Source organism: Arvicanthis niloticus, chromosome 2 (genome assembly GCF_011762505.2).
Source record: "Arvicanthis niloticus isolate mArvNil1 chromosome 2, mArvNil1.pat.X, whole genome shotgun sequence".
In the NCBI taxonomy this organism is placed as follows: Eukaryota; Metazoa; Chordata; class Mammalia; order Rodentia; family Muridae; genus Arvicanthis; species Arvicanthis niloticus.
In genome coordinates, this window is record NC_047659.1 from 79597284 (window position 1) to 79613812 (window position 16529).

A 16529-nucleotide genomic window follows, 5' to 3' on the forward strand; every position below is an offset into this window, starting at 1 on the left:
TTGGTGTGGCTTCATGTGTGTATAAACCCTATGAGGGATTGGTGCTCTTTACAGTCGAGGACAAGAAAACGTAAGCTAGCCTCCTTGCCACATTAATGCATACTTTTAACCTTGCTTGTTTTTAACTTTTTTAAACATTGCCATTGGCTAACTATTTCTACCTTCAACCAAAGTGGGAAAAGAAAGTAAATGGAAGAAATAATTTGGGGTATATTTATTTTAAGATTTTCTTTTTCTTTCTTTCTTTTTTTCTTATTTATTTATTTATTTATTTATTTAATTTATTTATTTTACACTCCAGATTTTATTCCACCACTGTCCACTCTCTGACTGTTCCACATCCCATACCTTCAACCCACCCTCTGTCTCCATGAGACTGTCCCCACCGCCTACCCCACGTGACCTCTAAACTCCCTGGGGCCTCCAGTCTTTTGAGGGTTGGATGCATCATCTCTGATTGAACACAGACCCGGCAGTCCTCTGCTGTAAATGTGTTGGGGGGCCTCATATCAGCTGGTATATGCTGCCTTTTGGGTGGTCCAGTGTTAAGGATGTAGTCAGTAAGACAAATCGGCAACCTATAGATTGGGAAAACAATATTTTCACTAACCCCACATCTGATAGAGAGCTAATATCCAAAATATATAAAGAACTCAAGAAGCTAACAACTAAAAAAACCAAACAAACAATCAAAAATGGGGTATAGAACTAAACCGAGAATTCACAACAGAGGAATCTCGTATGACTGAGAAGCACCCAAAGAAATGTTCAAAGTTCTTAGTGATCAGCGAAATCAAAACAAAATGATCCTGAGATTCCACCTTACACCAATCAGAATAGCTAGGATCAAAACTTCAGGTGGCAACACATGTTGTCAAGGATGTGGAGAAAGAGGAACACTCCCCCATTGCTGGTGGGATTGTAAACTGATATGACCACTCTGAAAATCAATCTGGAGGTTCCTCAGAAAATTGGAAATAGATCCACCTGCAGACCCAGCAATACCACTCTTGGACATATACCCAAAAGATGCCCCACCATGCCACAGGGGCACATGTTCCACTATGCTCATAGTGGTCTTCTTTGTGATAGCCAGAAGCTAGAAACAACCCAGATATCTCACAACAGAAGAATGGATACAGAAAATGTCATTCATTTATACAGTGGAACACTACTCGGCTATTAAGAATGAGGACATCCTGAATTTTGCAGGCAAATGGAGAGAACTAGAAAATATCATCCTGAGTGAGGTAACTCAGACACAAAAGGACATGCATGGTATGTGCTCACTAGTAAGTAGATATTAGCCAAAACTTTTTTCTTTCTTCACTTTTACATTTATGTATATGTGTCTGTCTGTGTGAATGCATGCCATATGTGTACAGATGCCTGTGGAGAGTAGAAGAGAGCCATTGGAGGACACCTGGAGCTGGAGTTACAGTTGGTTGTGAGCCACTGAACACAAGCATTGGGAATCAAACTTGTGTCCTCTGGAAGACTTTTTAATTGGTGAGCTATCTATTCATCTCCTCTAGCTTTTATTTATAGTTATTTTATATATGTGTGAGTGCATATGTACATGTGAGTGCAGTGTCCTATAGAGGACATAAGAGGGCATCAAATTCTAGTAGCTGGAGTGACAAATGATTGTGAGATGTCTAACCTGCATACTAAGAACTAAACCTGGGTCTTCAAAGGAGTAGTAAGTGCTCTTAACCATAAAATCATCTCTCTAGCTCAAAAGGTAGAGGACTTTTAAAAATTTTATGAGTATGAGTGTTTCATCTGTGTGTATGTAAGTACACTGTGTGGGTGATGGGTGCTTATAGAAAACAGAAAAATAGCATCAGATACTCTGGAACTGAAGTTACAGATACTTATGAACGAACATATAGGTACTGAGAATTACACCATGGTTCTTTCTCTGCAAGAGCAATAGTTGTTGTTCTTCTCTGAGTCATTCCTCCAACCCTGGTTAGGTTTGCTTTTTAAAGTTATCTTTGCCCAGTAGAAATGTCTTCCTTCTATCTTTATCAAAGCATCTTTTCTACAGTAATGGTTCTTGTTTTGGAAAGGATATCCTGGGCAAGATGTTTCTTTTTTTTTCCTTTCTAGTACACTTTTTTTTTTTATTAGATATTTTATTTATTTACATTTCAGATGCCATCCCCTTTCCCCATTTCTCCTCCCTAGAAAACCCCTATCCCATCCCACCTCCTTCTTTTTGCTTTTATACCATTTTAATTACATGCAAGGATTAAGGTCAGTTCTAGGTTGAGGAACTAGCAATACAATAGATGCAAGTAGTCATTTCTAATATGTTCAAATTGCAAGGACGCTGGGCCTATTGAAGGAGCAGTAGTCAAGGGTGTGTTGGTCCCAGCAGCTGGCAAACAGCACATGGATGTTCTGTAAGGATTGGTGATTCCCGTTCTTGGAGGCTGAATACCAATTAAAATCAAAATAGGGAAAGTAGGGGAAGTCCAAGTTTTAGCAGGATGAGACCCAGCCTAATGTTAGTGACTATATTTAAAGGATCTTAAAGAGATGCTGGAATTCATTTTTCAGAAGTACAATACTTTACTCTAGAATGTTTTAAAATTGCAAAGGCTTACATGTGGATGTCTGAAAAACTATTCGATATAAACTATTAGTATTTATCTCAGAAGGCATGGTGTTAGTGGTATCTGTAAAACTGAAATACGCCCCCCCCTCCAACTGTTGCTTTCTCTTACTTTGATCAACCTATATCTCAAGTTTTATACGTGTTGGTTTGTGACAATTAAGACACAGCAGGGTGAATTTATATCTGCACCAAGATCTGATTCATTTTCAACAAGTCCCTCTAGTTGTCCTATTTCCTATTCACATGAAAGGAAAACAGAACCTGAGAGAGATAAAAGGATGAGTCTATTTTACCCTTTTTATAGTATCTTGAGTGAATTTCAAAGGCAGTGGTGCATAACTGTTAATGTGGATGGTATTAAAGACTGGGATACTTCAATATCCCCAAGATACTTGGGATCTTATCTGAATAGTTTACAATTAGAAATCTATGTCTTCTATGATCACATTTCTCTGTAACCTCCACTGGACATCTCTTCTCCCTGCCTCCCATATGACTTCTGTTTATTACACTAGTAGGTTGACTTTTGGCTCTCCCTCTATGCTAGCAGCTTTCTCCCAGAACAGGTGGTAATGGTAATATCTTCCTCTCTATTCTGCCTGGCAACTGCTGTAATCAAGTTCACAGTTCAGTGGTCCTTCTTTCTCTCAACGGTTGATGTTTCTTCATTAGTGTGGTCTGAATGCTTTTGTTCATCCCAGAATCTAAAGTTGTGTTTCTAATCCCTGGTGGGATGGTATTAGTAGGTGATTATACCATTATCCCAGGGAATTTCTTAAGAATGTGATTAGTGCCCTTATTAAAGAAGCTGTTAAAGCTACCTCACCATCTCTACCATGGGAGTGTCTTAGCTAGAAGGAGCTTTTGTGAACCCAGAGATGGGAACTCAATATATACAGATACAGCCAGCATCATGTTCTTGAATTTCTTAACCTGCATTATTGTGAGAAATAAATTCTGTTGTGTGTAAGTCACTAAGTTTATGGTACTTTGCTACAGAAACTTAAATGGACTGTAATCAGAAATAAATATGCCTTTCTGAATTCTTGAGACCTGAGTAGAATATGCATAAGATGTAATAGAATGGAAAATGAGGGTGAGCAGTCATTGGAACCCCCAACTATGAGTAACACCTAGCTGAGTGGCTCACTTGCATTGAGAATAGTGGGTGCTCAAAAGATCTCCACCTATGAGTCTGGAGGGGGCGGCATGGAAATAAGTTCTCTGGTTCTTTCTCATCTTTGCATCACTTCAGAACTTTAAAATTGGTGATCTGAGGATCTGGAATTAGAAGATATAAAAGAGTGATCTCCATTTAGTTTTTTCCCAACATACAATGGAAACCTCTTTCTTTATTGATCCACAACCTGGACCAGACACAGTGTTTGTTTCCAGAGCAGGGGTTGTGGGGAGGAAGCACCCATTTTCAGTAATGTGTCACAGGCTTGTTAAGGAGGCCATGAGGGGTAAACTGAACATTGCTATTCACTTGGAACCAAGGCACTCATCAAGGAGAACAGAAGCCCTCATCATGGACTCAGTAAAGTCCCACAGGCCTCCTAACCGCCCTGTGTGTGTGTGTGTGTGTGTGTGTGTGTGTGTGTGTGTGTGTGTGTGCCATCTGTACGTGACTGTATGTGTGTACATGCTCATGTTTGTGTATGTTTGTGCTGGAATAAGGGCAGAGAGCTGAGAGTGGGACATGTTCTCCCCAGGTGTTCTGTTCTTAACCCAACAGTTCCACCTGCTTAGTGTTCCTTTATCCTAGCATGAGGAGCCCACATGTTTCCATAGTAGCCACTCTAACTGTCACAAGTCTTCAGACTTTCTCTTTTCCTTTGAGGTCCTTATTTGTTTCACTTGGATTGGATGCTGTTAGGTTCTTTGTATTCCAGATGCAGCATTTTCATATCTGCATCATAGCACAAATTGAGATTCTGTAAATCTGTAACAGTTATTTGCTTACATGGATAGGTGGGCACAGAGTGTTTGGTATCATTGTTACTGAGTACAAGCTTTGCCCATGTTGCCAAAGTCACAAATATGAGGGTTAGTTCTGCTACTACATCATAAATTAGACAACTTTAGCTAACGTTTTATAACCCATGGGAATCTTAATTCCTTTATATAATAGTGGCAGAATAGTACCAATCATACAAAATATTTAACCATGCAGGTTAAACAAGACAATATACATGCAAAAGATTTAGAACATACTCAGTGCTGGGCTGGTCACTCAATGACTATTCCATGCCATGACCAAGTAGTCAATAAATATTCATTCAATATACTGAATGAGTATTGTTAGAGTGGCTTTTATTCAGCTGAATTATTGCTATGATTTAGTAGTTCCTCTTCCTGATACCTAAGAAATAAAGATGCTTATGAAGACTTCAGGCATTTAAATGTGTAAAACTTTCTGGGCCATAAGAAGAATAAATAGCCAATGACATATAGAAGTATACTTTGCAAAGTTTCCAGATCCAATGAAAACACCCAAGCTTTGATACAACCATTATCTTTAGTACATTATTCAATCTCATCTTTCAACTTCCTGGAAGCATTCCATAGCTACTGTGGCTTGATCTCACAAATTGCTTTTGGAAACTGGTCCCAAGATATTATACCCTATGCCCTCAGCTCTGATTCTACCATTCCCTAAAACACCCTTCTGTTCATCTAACAGTAAGTCAATCCTCTCCTTCTGGCACCTGTAAAACTGAACAGGGACCTAATCTATTTTGGAATCGAAAATGATTGCTTTCAGTTTTGGAGAAGTCAGTCCTTCCCATTTGCCAGAATGAGCTCCAATTCAGAATGACTTGGAACATGTAGCTTTTCTAGGTGTCTGTAGGAACTTTTCTCTGTTCCTCCACCTACAGGGTGGGGGTGGGTGCGGGATGGGGTGGTGCTAAAGTGTGTTCATGATCATTTGTTTGTGCCATAATCCCAAGGTGCATTGACTGGAACAATATAGGAAAACCAGATCTCACAATAGAGTTTGTTCCTTCTTCACTAATTCCATTTCAGCCCCCACCCCATTATTTTAAAAATTAAACATTATTTTTAAAATTTTAAAAAGTAAAGCAGTCTTCCAGGTGTCTTTCCCTGCGTCAGCAGCGACAGGATGAGTGCAGTGCACAGGCAGCATATCTATAATTCAGCTCAGGAATATTTCCCTTAATAATTAATTGGGAATCACAAAAGAAGGAAGCCCAATAGGGCCCATGAACAAAGCTGCCTGAGAGTACGGCAACCCAGGTGCCAACCGACCAGCCCAGGATGGATCTGCTCCAGTAGTTGGACCTGTGTACCATACTGCGTATTCGATCCATCAGAGGTGTTGAGGGAGATACCCCAAGACCCGAACCCGACCATCACCTTGTTTCCCCGCCCCAGCCCTGTATCTGAACTAACCTTTCTTGTATACCCACATCTATGTCCCAGAGACATCCACAAAATAACCACCAATTAAAGCACTTAAAGTTTATATGGGGTGGGGTTACTTTCCTGGAGACACACTTAGGGAAAAGGTAATGTGGAATAAAAAAATAAATAAATAAAATTGGACGACAGTAAAGTTTTGGGCACTAATATAAAGCCTCCCCAAGAGCCCACATGGAATCTCTGGTTAAGCTTCAATTATTTTTGTAGCAAGAGTTTCACAGAGGAGTCATCTCAGCCTTTCAAAACCTCCAGTCTAAGCCATTTTTAACAGTTTATCCATAACCCTCCAACTTCCCTCCTGTTGTGACTTGAGCCCCCTGTGCACAGAAGCTTTCACCCGGAGTCAGACTTCACATTCGACCAGTCTCTAACACATGGTCTAATACATGGGTAAAGTTGATCTTTCTCTGTGTCTGGGAAGCCACCTGGATCAGCAGCTGAGGCTACAGACTCTTGGTGTTCCAGGAACGCTGAGACTATAGCTGTTGTGTACTCACAGGGGAAACAAGGGTTTCTGGACCTGCAGTCTCTCCAGAGAAGCACCTGAGCCCTGCTACCGCACCTCTCGGGGGTAAACAGAGAACCAATGTCTGGCAGATAAAAGATCAGGGTAGGGAGGGAAGCCGTCCCAAACTATCCACCCCATTTCTTGGACTGCATCTCCCATCCAAGTCCCTATCTCCCAGCTTCTCTTGTGGCACCTGTGCTGTGGTCCTGGACAGCTCCTACGGGGGACACATCTACCTCCAAGATTTGCTCCTCGCTTGCGGTGATAGCCAAGTGCTCCTGGGATGGTTTCCAGAAGCTAAGCAGTCGTGGGGGCTGGGCCGTCGGGTGGGGTCGCAGCGTCGTGACTGCGCCCGCCCAGCCACGCGGGGAGGCACCCCTAGTGACAACCCCAAAGGCCACACCCTCGGCCCGGCCAGGCCCCGCCCCCGCCCGTGCGCGCTGGCAGTCTGGGGAGGCGTGTGCTGCTCCTGCAGCCAGCTAGAGAGCAAGACTGGGATGGATACTGGAGAAGGAATGCAGGCTTAACAAGTGATCGCTGCTGTCTAGGATTTTGAGTCTTTTTCAGAGAACCTTGACTTCCGTTCCCAGCCCAGGTCTGCTGTGCCGAACTCCAGAGGAACCAGAAATCTCCGGGGTCTACCTTGGAGCGTCCCCAACCTCCACCTCTGGGCTCCAGTAAGGAGGACTCTGTGACACCCCCTACCCTCTGGCCAAGGCGACCGAACTTGCTCCATGGATATTTGGGATCCTTCACCTGCCAAACCGGAGTGATTTTTTTTTTTTTTTTTGTACTGCGCCCCCACCCCCAATGATTCTGCCCCTCCTCCAGCTGTTGCAGCTTGGAAAGGGGAAACAAATCACCGGGGGGAATTTTTTTTTTTCTATTTTTATTTTTCACACTTGCTGGGAATGGTAAGTATGAGACCTTTCTTATCTTTCCTTCACCTTACTCTTTTGGCTGTTGAGAAACTGTGGTCATTTGAGGAATAAATAATATTGAGAATGTGACAGAAGGACATGAATGGAAGGCGGTTAAAAATAAACCAGGAGGTGGGAGAAGGGAGGTGCAGATGCTACGCGGCGCTCCAGGGGCAACCCAGGGGATGGGTCGAGTGCGCCCTGCTTAACGTGCCAGAGCGGGAACCCAGGTCTGGAGGCTAGGGCGCAATTAAAGATGTCGTTCCCCCAATGAGGTGGGGTTTTGGTTCAGCATCATTTTCGTTTTGCCTGATCCCAGCTTCACCGTTCCTCTCCTTTGCGAACAGCTGATGAGCGGGTCTGTATTGCTGCCTCTCCCAACAGTAGGATGGCATGCATTTTCAGAGTGTTTGAGCAGTCCACAGGGACCAGATAAATGGTGTGCATTGAGTTGAAGAACCTGTTTCTTGGTGTTGGTTTTTCTGATTCTATCACCTTTTTTATGTTTAATTTTATCCCTCTCTGCCCTTCTCCCAGATTTGGTTCAGGTACCACCCTAACACAGTTGCAGAAATAAGCATCTAGAAAGGAAAGGAGGCTTGTTGTTGTTGGGTAGAAAGGGAAGAGAGATGCTTGGTTGGTATTTAGGAGCATAGAGGCAGCAATAGGTGCCCTGCAAAACCCTATTAGTTTAACAATATTAAAAAGGCACAGGGGAAAGCCCCTCTAAAGGTCTCTTGCATAAAGTCTGCTTGATTCTCTTAAGAAGAATACCTGGAGAAAGAGAGATTTTAAATCAGTTTGGTTTGCTGGAAAAAATGGTTTGATGGGTTTATAATTTCTTTTCTCTCTCTCTTTCCTTCTTTCCTTCTTTCTTTCTTTCCTTCTTTCTTTCTTTCTTTCTTTCTTTCTTTCTTTCTTTCTTCCTTTCTTTCACTTTCTTCTCTCTATCTCCCCTTTCCCACCAAGCCTTCCTGCTTCTCTGCCTCCCTCCCTGTCTCCCTCCCTTTTTCTTTCTTTCTTTCTTTCTTTCTTTCTTTCTTTCTTTCTTCTTTCTTTCTTTCTTTCTTCCTTTCTTTCTAGGATAGTGAGGTAACTAGTAGCCAATTGAAAGGAAAACAGTTTGCTTTTTGAATGTTAAAGAGTGAGTTAGAAAAACAGTAATTAACAAGCCTAAATAAATAAAAGAACAAGAAAGCATTTGCTGTAGAGCAGAATAAACGTAGTTCTAGAGTGTGTAGAAGTAACAGTGAGCTGGAAGACCCTCTAATACATGGTCTTTGGGGGAGTTACTTGGGTAGAAGAGACATCTTCATATTTGTAAATATATGGGTATGTCAGTTATTCAGGACTTTAAGTGATATCTATACAAACTGCTTGTGGGTGTTGACAAGTTGAACACACTCTTAGGCTTTTTGGACTGAGCCAATCTTAAAAAGATGTTGGCTGACATGCCACAGTGAACATAGTCATAGGGAAGTTTTGTACATAAGGCCTTGGAGACTTCAACATGGCAAACACTTCCGAATGTAAGATGATGTGGCGAGTCAGAAGAAGAAGGGATGTCACTAGGGATAACTTCTGAGGTATTTTCTGGATTCTTTTGGTTTCAACCAAGGATGTGTATATGTAAGATGCCCTGTGTTTGCCATTTCCCTGCTTGTCATTTAAGTTATGGGACTGACAACCAACAGCAAAGAGCAGCAGGTGCTCAAGGGTAGGATCCTGTTAATGGCTTCAGAAAACCATTGCTCTCATGCTGCCCAAGTGTTTCCAGTAATAGAAACTAGACGGTGCCCTGAATTCTACCTGTTATGATCATTTCCAATTATCTGGCTCATTTTCTGTATTCTTAGAAGTCCTGTTGGACAGAGTAAATGGAAGGAGCAGGTGGCCGGAGTTAGGGCAGGTTTCCTAAGTCCTGGCTGAGGAGATGAAGTCAACGGACTTAGGAAAGCAAAACAAGAGAAGAGGGCCAGAAATAGCAGATGAGGGAGACAGATCGGGGTCTGCAAAAAATGTGCCGTGGATTGGAGGAGGAGAGAGCAGGATACAGTTAAATGGGGGGGGGGGGGGTGAAGTGTGTACTCTGAATGCAGCATCCACACACTTCAGAAGACTATATCAGGTGAACATTGAAGGCACTTCAAGGAGAGGGGATGGTTACTAAGAGAAGTGGGAACTGAGATCTGCTTCTAGGCCGTGGGTGGTAGGGAGTGTTCAGGAAGCTGGAGTAGAGAAAAAAACAACAGGAGCATGTTTCATCAAGTCAGAGAATGGCAGATTCACACAGGCATTGTCTAGTGTCGTAGTGCCCTGGTCTGTCCAAGTTCTGTCTTTCCCCACCTCAGAAAGTGGCAAAGAATATGAATTTTGAGAGTGGGTAGATGACAACCGTTTAATGCTGTGTTATTCATAATTGCTATATCTGTTGCTATTCATTATGTACATAGTCAGTGTGCTATCCTGATAGCGTCCACAATCTCCATTGATCCTTACCAATGTGGGGTGGAAGGGGTGGATTATGCTGTCTATATTTTATAGATTAAGTAATTGGTGTTCATTCAAGTAGTGGAGTCTAAACTGAAAAAAACTGTTCCCCCCCCCTTATTTCTTTAATCCCAAGAAAAAGAAAAATGTAAGGGTACTTAATTCAGCAACATTTCATGAAAAAAAAAATTAAAGAGCATTCCTTAGGATAAATGAATACTGGAAACAACTGTAAAGTCACAGCATTGCTGGTGTGGAATGAAGACGATGCTATTGAGAATTAAGACCTGGCATTGATGAAGGGGCAGAGGAAAGCAAGAACCCCGTGGGTTGAGAATGGACAGGATCAAAACAAATGAGTTACCACAAAACAGACCGATCTGAGCCAATGACGGAAGAAGAAAGCAAGGTGGATGTTGAGTAGGAGAGATTTTAGAGCAGCCTGCCCTGTATTCTTGAAAAGTTATGGTCTCCCGGTGTGTGTTTCGTGATTTGCCTGAGGACAAGAGAAGCGTATGTGGAGTAAAGGGCTGTTTGCTCTCTATGGTTTGATCCTTTTTATTTTTCTCCTGTGCTTATTTCCCATCCCTCTTCAGGTGAAGTGCTTCTTCTGAATGATTCTAGCCAAAGGATGCTCTTCATTTCCTGCTTTCTATGGAGACCTCAGTGTTGAGTTTGCCTCTGCTGGAACCTCGTCTACCACCCTCTCTACCTTCCAAGGTCTTTGCCTGTATCTTCAGCCTGGCATTGCCTGTGGGTCCATGAAGGCTTTGCTGACCTTCAAGGGAAGGTCTGGGAGACCATTCTCATAGACTGAGCAGCAATAGCTGGGCATATTTTAAGCCACATTTTAACATGGGTCAAGCCATCACTAGAAGGCAAGTGCTAAGACTAAAGACTGATTTGCATTTCATTTAAATTGGATGGCCTGGGCTTTGGACACTTTCCATGCAAGAAAAAATGTATTTCATTTTCTAGGCACAACTTCTGACTGTCAGATACTTGCTGTGTTTGAGTCTTGTAGCGTCATCACCGACCGCATCCCAGACTTCCTACCCCTCCAACACGTAGGTGTTTGGGAGGCCACATCATTTCATGACTTATGTTTGAGGAGCACTAGGCTGTTGTCTAGACTAGGCAAGCTCTGGAAAGCAACGCTGAGGCTCTGAGAAGAGGGAGCATGGGGTGTGCGGATTTAAAAACAGAAAATGCAAAGTTGGACTGAAAATATCCCAAGTCTTCTAAGCAATCTGCTTAAGGCTTCCAAACTTACCTTAATTTGGTAAGAAAATAAGCTGCCCTATTTTTCTTTCTTCTTCTCTTACAACTGGAAGCAGCCATCTCCCAAAACCACCACCATGGAGGTGGCAATGGTGAGTGCCGAGAGCTCAGGGTGCAACAGCCATATGCCTTATGGTTATGCAGCCCAGGCCAGAGCCCGGGAGAGGGAGAGACTCGCCCACTCCAGGGCAGCTGCAGCTGCAGCTGTCGCAGCTGCCACAGCTGCTGTGGAAGGCACTGGGGGCTCTGGTGGAGGTCCCCACCACCATCATCAGACACGTGGGGCTTACTCCTCCCATGATCCTCAAGGTAGCCGTGGTAGTCGGAGGAGGAGGCGTCAGCGAACTGAGAAGAAGAAACTTCACCACAGGCAGAGCAGTTTTCCTCATTGCTCAGACCTGATGCCCAGTGGCTCTGAAGAGAAGATCCTGAGGGAGCTGAGCGAGGAAGAGGAAGAGGAGGAGGAGGAAGAGGAGGAAGAAGACGAGGGAAGGTTTTACTATAGTGAAGATGACCATGGGGATGGGTGTTCCTACACAGACCTGCTGCCACAGGATGATGGGGGTGGTGGTGGCTACAGTTCAGTCCGCTACAGTGACTGCTGTGAACGCGTGGTGATAAACGTGTCTGGTCTACGCTTTGAAACTCAAATGAAAACTTTGGCCCAGTTTCCAGAAACTCTGTTGGGAGACCCTGAGAAGAGGACTCAGTACTTCGACCCGTTGCGCAATGAGTATTTTTTTGATCGGAACCGACCCAGCTTTGATGCCATTTTGTATTATTACCAGTCAGGAGGCCGCCTGAAGAGGCCAGTCAATGTCCCGTTTGATATCTTCACCGAGGAGGTGAAGTTCTATCAGTTGGGAGAGGAAGCCCTGCTCAAGTTCCGGGAGGATGAAGGCTTTGTGAGAGAAGAGGAGGACAGGGCTCTGCCAGAAAATGAATTTAAAAAACAGATTTGGCTTCTCTTTGAATATCCAGAGAGTTCTAGCCCTGCCAGGGGCATAGCCATCGTATCTGTCCTGGTCATCTTAATCTCTATTGTCATATTTTGCCTGGAAACCTTGCCTGAGTTCAGGGATGATAGGGACCTTATCATGGCCCTCAGTGCAGGCAGGCACAGCAGATTGTTGAATGACACCTCAGCAGCCCAACTGGAGAACTCAGGGCACACAATATTCAATGACCCTTTCTTCATCGTGGAGACAGTGTGTATTGTGTGGTTTTCCTTTGAGTTTGTGGTTCGATGCTTTGCTTGTCCCAGCCAAGCACTCTTCTTCAAAAACATCATGAACATCATTGATATCGTCTCCATTTTGCCTTACTTCATCACTCTGGGCACTGATCTGGCCCAGCAGCAGGGGGGTGGCAATGGCCAGCAGCAGCAGGCCATGTCCTTTGCCATCCTCAGAATCATCCGTCTGGTCCGAGTATTCCGGATCTTCAAGCTCTCCAGACACTCCAAAGGCCTGCAGATCCTGGGCCACACCCTCAGAGCCAGCATGCGGGAACTGGGCCTTCTTATCTTTTTCCTCTTCATCGGGGTCATTCTCTTTTCCAGCGCTGTGTATTTTGCAGAGGCAGATGAACCCAGCACCCATTTCCAAAGCATTCCAGATGCGTTTTGGTGGGCTGTGGTAACCATGACAACTGTGGGCTATGGGGACATGAAGCCCATCACAGTGGGGGGAAAGATTGTGGGGTCCCTGTGTGCCATTGCGGGTGTCTTAACCATTGCTTTGCCTGTGCCGGTGATTGTGTCTAACTTTAACTATTTCTACCACAGAGAGACTGAAAATGAAGAACAGACCCAGCTGACACAAAACGCAGTCAGTTGCCCATACCTACCTTCTAATTTGCTCAAGAAATTTCGGAGCTCCACTTCTTCTTCCCTGGGGGACAAGTCAGAGTATCTAGAGATGGAAGAAGGGGTCAAGGAGTCTTTATGTGGAAAGGAAGAGAAGTGTCAGGGAAAGGGGGATGACAGCGAGACAGATAAAAACAACTGTTCTAATGCAAAGGCTGTGGAGACTGATGTGTGAATCGCTTTCTCCACCTGCCACTGCCCCCCCCCCAGTCTCCAAATATATTCATATATAGAGAATGCAGTTATGAAAATGAGATATGCAAACGATTGCACTGCATACAGTGATAAGCTGTTTAATGGTAATACATGGCATAATTGTGACTAAATGTGTATTGCATATCAAATAAATGATACATCTTGGAGAAGAGGGAGGCATTAAAAACAGCAGATCTATCTTTATATTTTTTAAGAATGCAAGAGTTTTGCACATAATGGGAAAGATGTTAATATTAGAGGTGGTCCAGAGGATAATGAGTGTGTGTGTGAGAGAGTGAGAGAATATGTGCATATGGGTGTGTAAGTAAATTGTCAACACTGTTGGGAATTGTGCTGTGACGGGAAAAGTTGGCATTCTGAAGTATTTACTATGTAAGAACTAATGAATTTGAGCAGTCTTTTACCAGTGTTTTAATAACATCTACTATGTCTTTGGATTCTGTAGTTGTTTTTTAGAAATTGTAAGAATTACTGTGTAGAAAAAAGAGAAAGTAAATTATTTAATAGAATATAGGTCACAATTTAATCTTGGATTTAATTAAAGTTTATTTTTAACTGGAAATTAACTTTTGAAAAGGCTGCAGGGGCCTTTAGAAATTGATTATATTTTATTATTAATTTTGAGGAGATATAATAGCAATGCCTAACATTCTAGAGGAAATGTAACAAGTTTTGTTCACAGGTCTTAAGGCTGGAATTTTTTTTTTTTTTTTTTGCACTACTTTCTATGCTGAAGCCCGAGAAAGACTTCATACTGTGAATGTTTACTAATGCACCAATCAGTTCAATGACAATCATTGGAAGAATGGTTTCTCATTTATTGTTCTTTTCCTTTTGTGAGACTAATGACCATACAGATAACAGCACACGATTCCTGCTTTAAAATCTGAACAACTGATCTACAAAAGGACTATGAAGTAACGTTGAGCAACCGAATTATTTGAAATTGGTTTGTTACTATGATGCTTCAGAAACCGTACTATTTTCAATATTCTGCCTTTTAAGTCCAGAATAATTTAACCAAAGTTATTGCATGCACAGAGAGAATTCTTGGAGAAATAAGGCTCCCAGCAGCTACAGCAATTATGGCTTAAGATCTTTTTATTAAATATGCAACAAAATGCTAGATTTAAGTCCATTTTGTGTATGTGTGTCTGTGTGTATGTGTACAGCTGCAAAAACAAAACACAAAACGTGGGGATTTGCCTCAAGTCCTAAAGCACCCTGCTAAAGCAGAGCTAGAGAAGAATGGTTTTAGGACATTTGTCTTCCCCATCACCATTGTAAACCATTATCATGTTTATCACAGGGGCTGTTTGAGGATTACACTCACAGCAGCTATTCTTGAGTTTAAAGTAGCAACAAGGAATGCACCACAAACAACTGTATCACCATGAAATACAGCTAAGAATACTCAGAATAAACACATAGGAGGCCTTACTATTCAATTCATTAAAACAAAACAAAATCTTCTTTATAAGTGGTTGCCCTGAGCATTGGGAAGAAATCATATGTCCACTATTTCAGTCCATAGCAAACTTAACAAATGTGAACAAAACCCAATAAACCAAAAACAAACAAACAAAAAAGAAACACCCATTCACTCTTACTTGTGAGGTTTTTCAACTGCTTTTGGCCCAGGAAATCACTGGATTCGTTTTACCTCTCCTTTAACAGTATTTGGAATGAAAAGAATTCTAGTAAATCAATATCTTTGTTCTTGTCTTTTCTCTATACTTGTAGGGAAGGCACTTTGCTAGAACTCCATCTGGAGACGAAAAGGCAGTAAGCAGTGGAAGTGATTGAAGAACTCAGTGCCACCTTGTGAATAGGACTCCAGAGATGATATTTTGATTCTAATACATTGTGTTAGAGAAAAGTGTAATGAGTGTTTCACAGGCATGGCCATAATTCCTTCACAAAAGTCACTAAAACGTGTTTACACCTCGGTTTTGTTTTTGGTTTTTGGTTTTTGGTTTTTTTTTTTTTTTTTTTTTTTTTTTTTTTTTTTTTTTTTTTTTTTTTTTTTTTTTTTGTAGAAAATCATTGTAAATCAGAGGAATAGGGAAAGAGTAGCAGGAAAGCAAGCGTGGGAAGCCTGAAATGTCGACTTTCATGCAAATACTTGATATAATAATTTCTCCAGTACAGGCCATTTATTTAGTATTTTGTGAAAGTAACACTAATAGTTTGTGATAAGGAGGAAAATCATTCTGAATTTCTTTGTTCTTTGTTTCTTTGACATTTCTATCCTAAATCAGAAAAGTCATATTAAATTTATTTGATGATATAGGTATTAATAATTCCCAGACTGCATGAGTTACAGATAATTAAGAATCCTAGGGTAACCCTTATCTCACAGAGTGGTTTGTTGTTTGTTTGGAAACTGATGGAATCCCTAGTCCCATGCTTTCATTCCAAATATTAGAATGCCATTCAAAGTGTGCTTTCCTCCATGCAAAATGCATTTATCTTAGAGTGTGTGCATTGATTCTACCTTGAGAAGAAACTTCAAAGCCCCTTTGCCTTGAGTTTGGACATTTCTGCATGAAGCACTTGTTCATGTGAAAACAGGGTGTTCAGTATGGCTGTGAAATTAACAATCGACTGCCAAGTTGAAGCTATTCGAAGTACTTTAGAATCCTTTGTAAAGATTTCCTACTGCGGAAAATGCTGCTGTATAAACGATTTTAGAAAACTATTTTCTTAAATGCCAATAAGTAGGTCTGAAATAAATACATACAGGTTCACCATACAGGAAAGAAAAAAGGAAGTGATCCTATTCAAGATCAGGATGCTTGTGATCAGAGATGACATTGGATGCATTCTTCTTTCTTGCAAATAGAAAAAAAAAGAACAAAGAAAAGAAAAGAAAAAAGAAGAAGAAGAAGAAGCAGCAATGCCTAAGGAGGGATAGATATGCCTTTCATTTCTGTGAAGGGGAGCTGGTAGGTGCCAGAGGAGTGAGAGGTAGTTCAGGATATCATGAGAGTTGGTGGTTGACTGTAGACAGTCTATGTCATTTGATTCTTAGGGTTCATTATTTCTTTACTTCCATTTTAAAGTGAAAATTGGAATGTTGTCAGTACATTGTTATTTGGTTGCTTTCAGTAGCTGAATTCTACCATGGAGTTGATATGACTATTTTGATTTAACTAAACACCTCATCCAGAT

General features: G+C 41.9%; 1 protein-coding gene across 1 annotated transcript; it reads left to right on the forward strand.

The window, feature by feature from the left end:
* The first annotated feature begins 7065 nt into the window (after window positions 1–7065).
* Window positions 7066–14486, forward strand: Kcna4 (potassium voltage-gated channel subfamily A member 4). Its single transcript, XM_034496859.2, has 2 exons — window positions 7066–7495; window positions 10588–14486. Exon 2 carries the CDS (start codon window positions 11350–11352, stop codon window positions 13312–13314), a length of 1965 nt encoding a protein of 654 aa, XP_034352750.1. The 5' UTR covers window positions 7066–7495; window positions 10588–11349; the 3' UTR covers window positions 13315–14486.
* Window positions 14487–16529: the final 2043 nt, after the last annotated feature.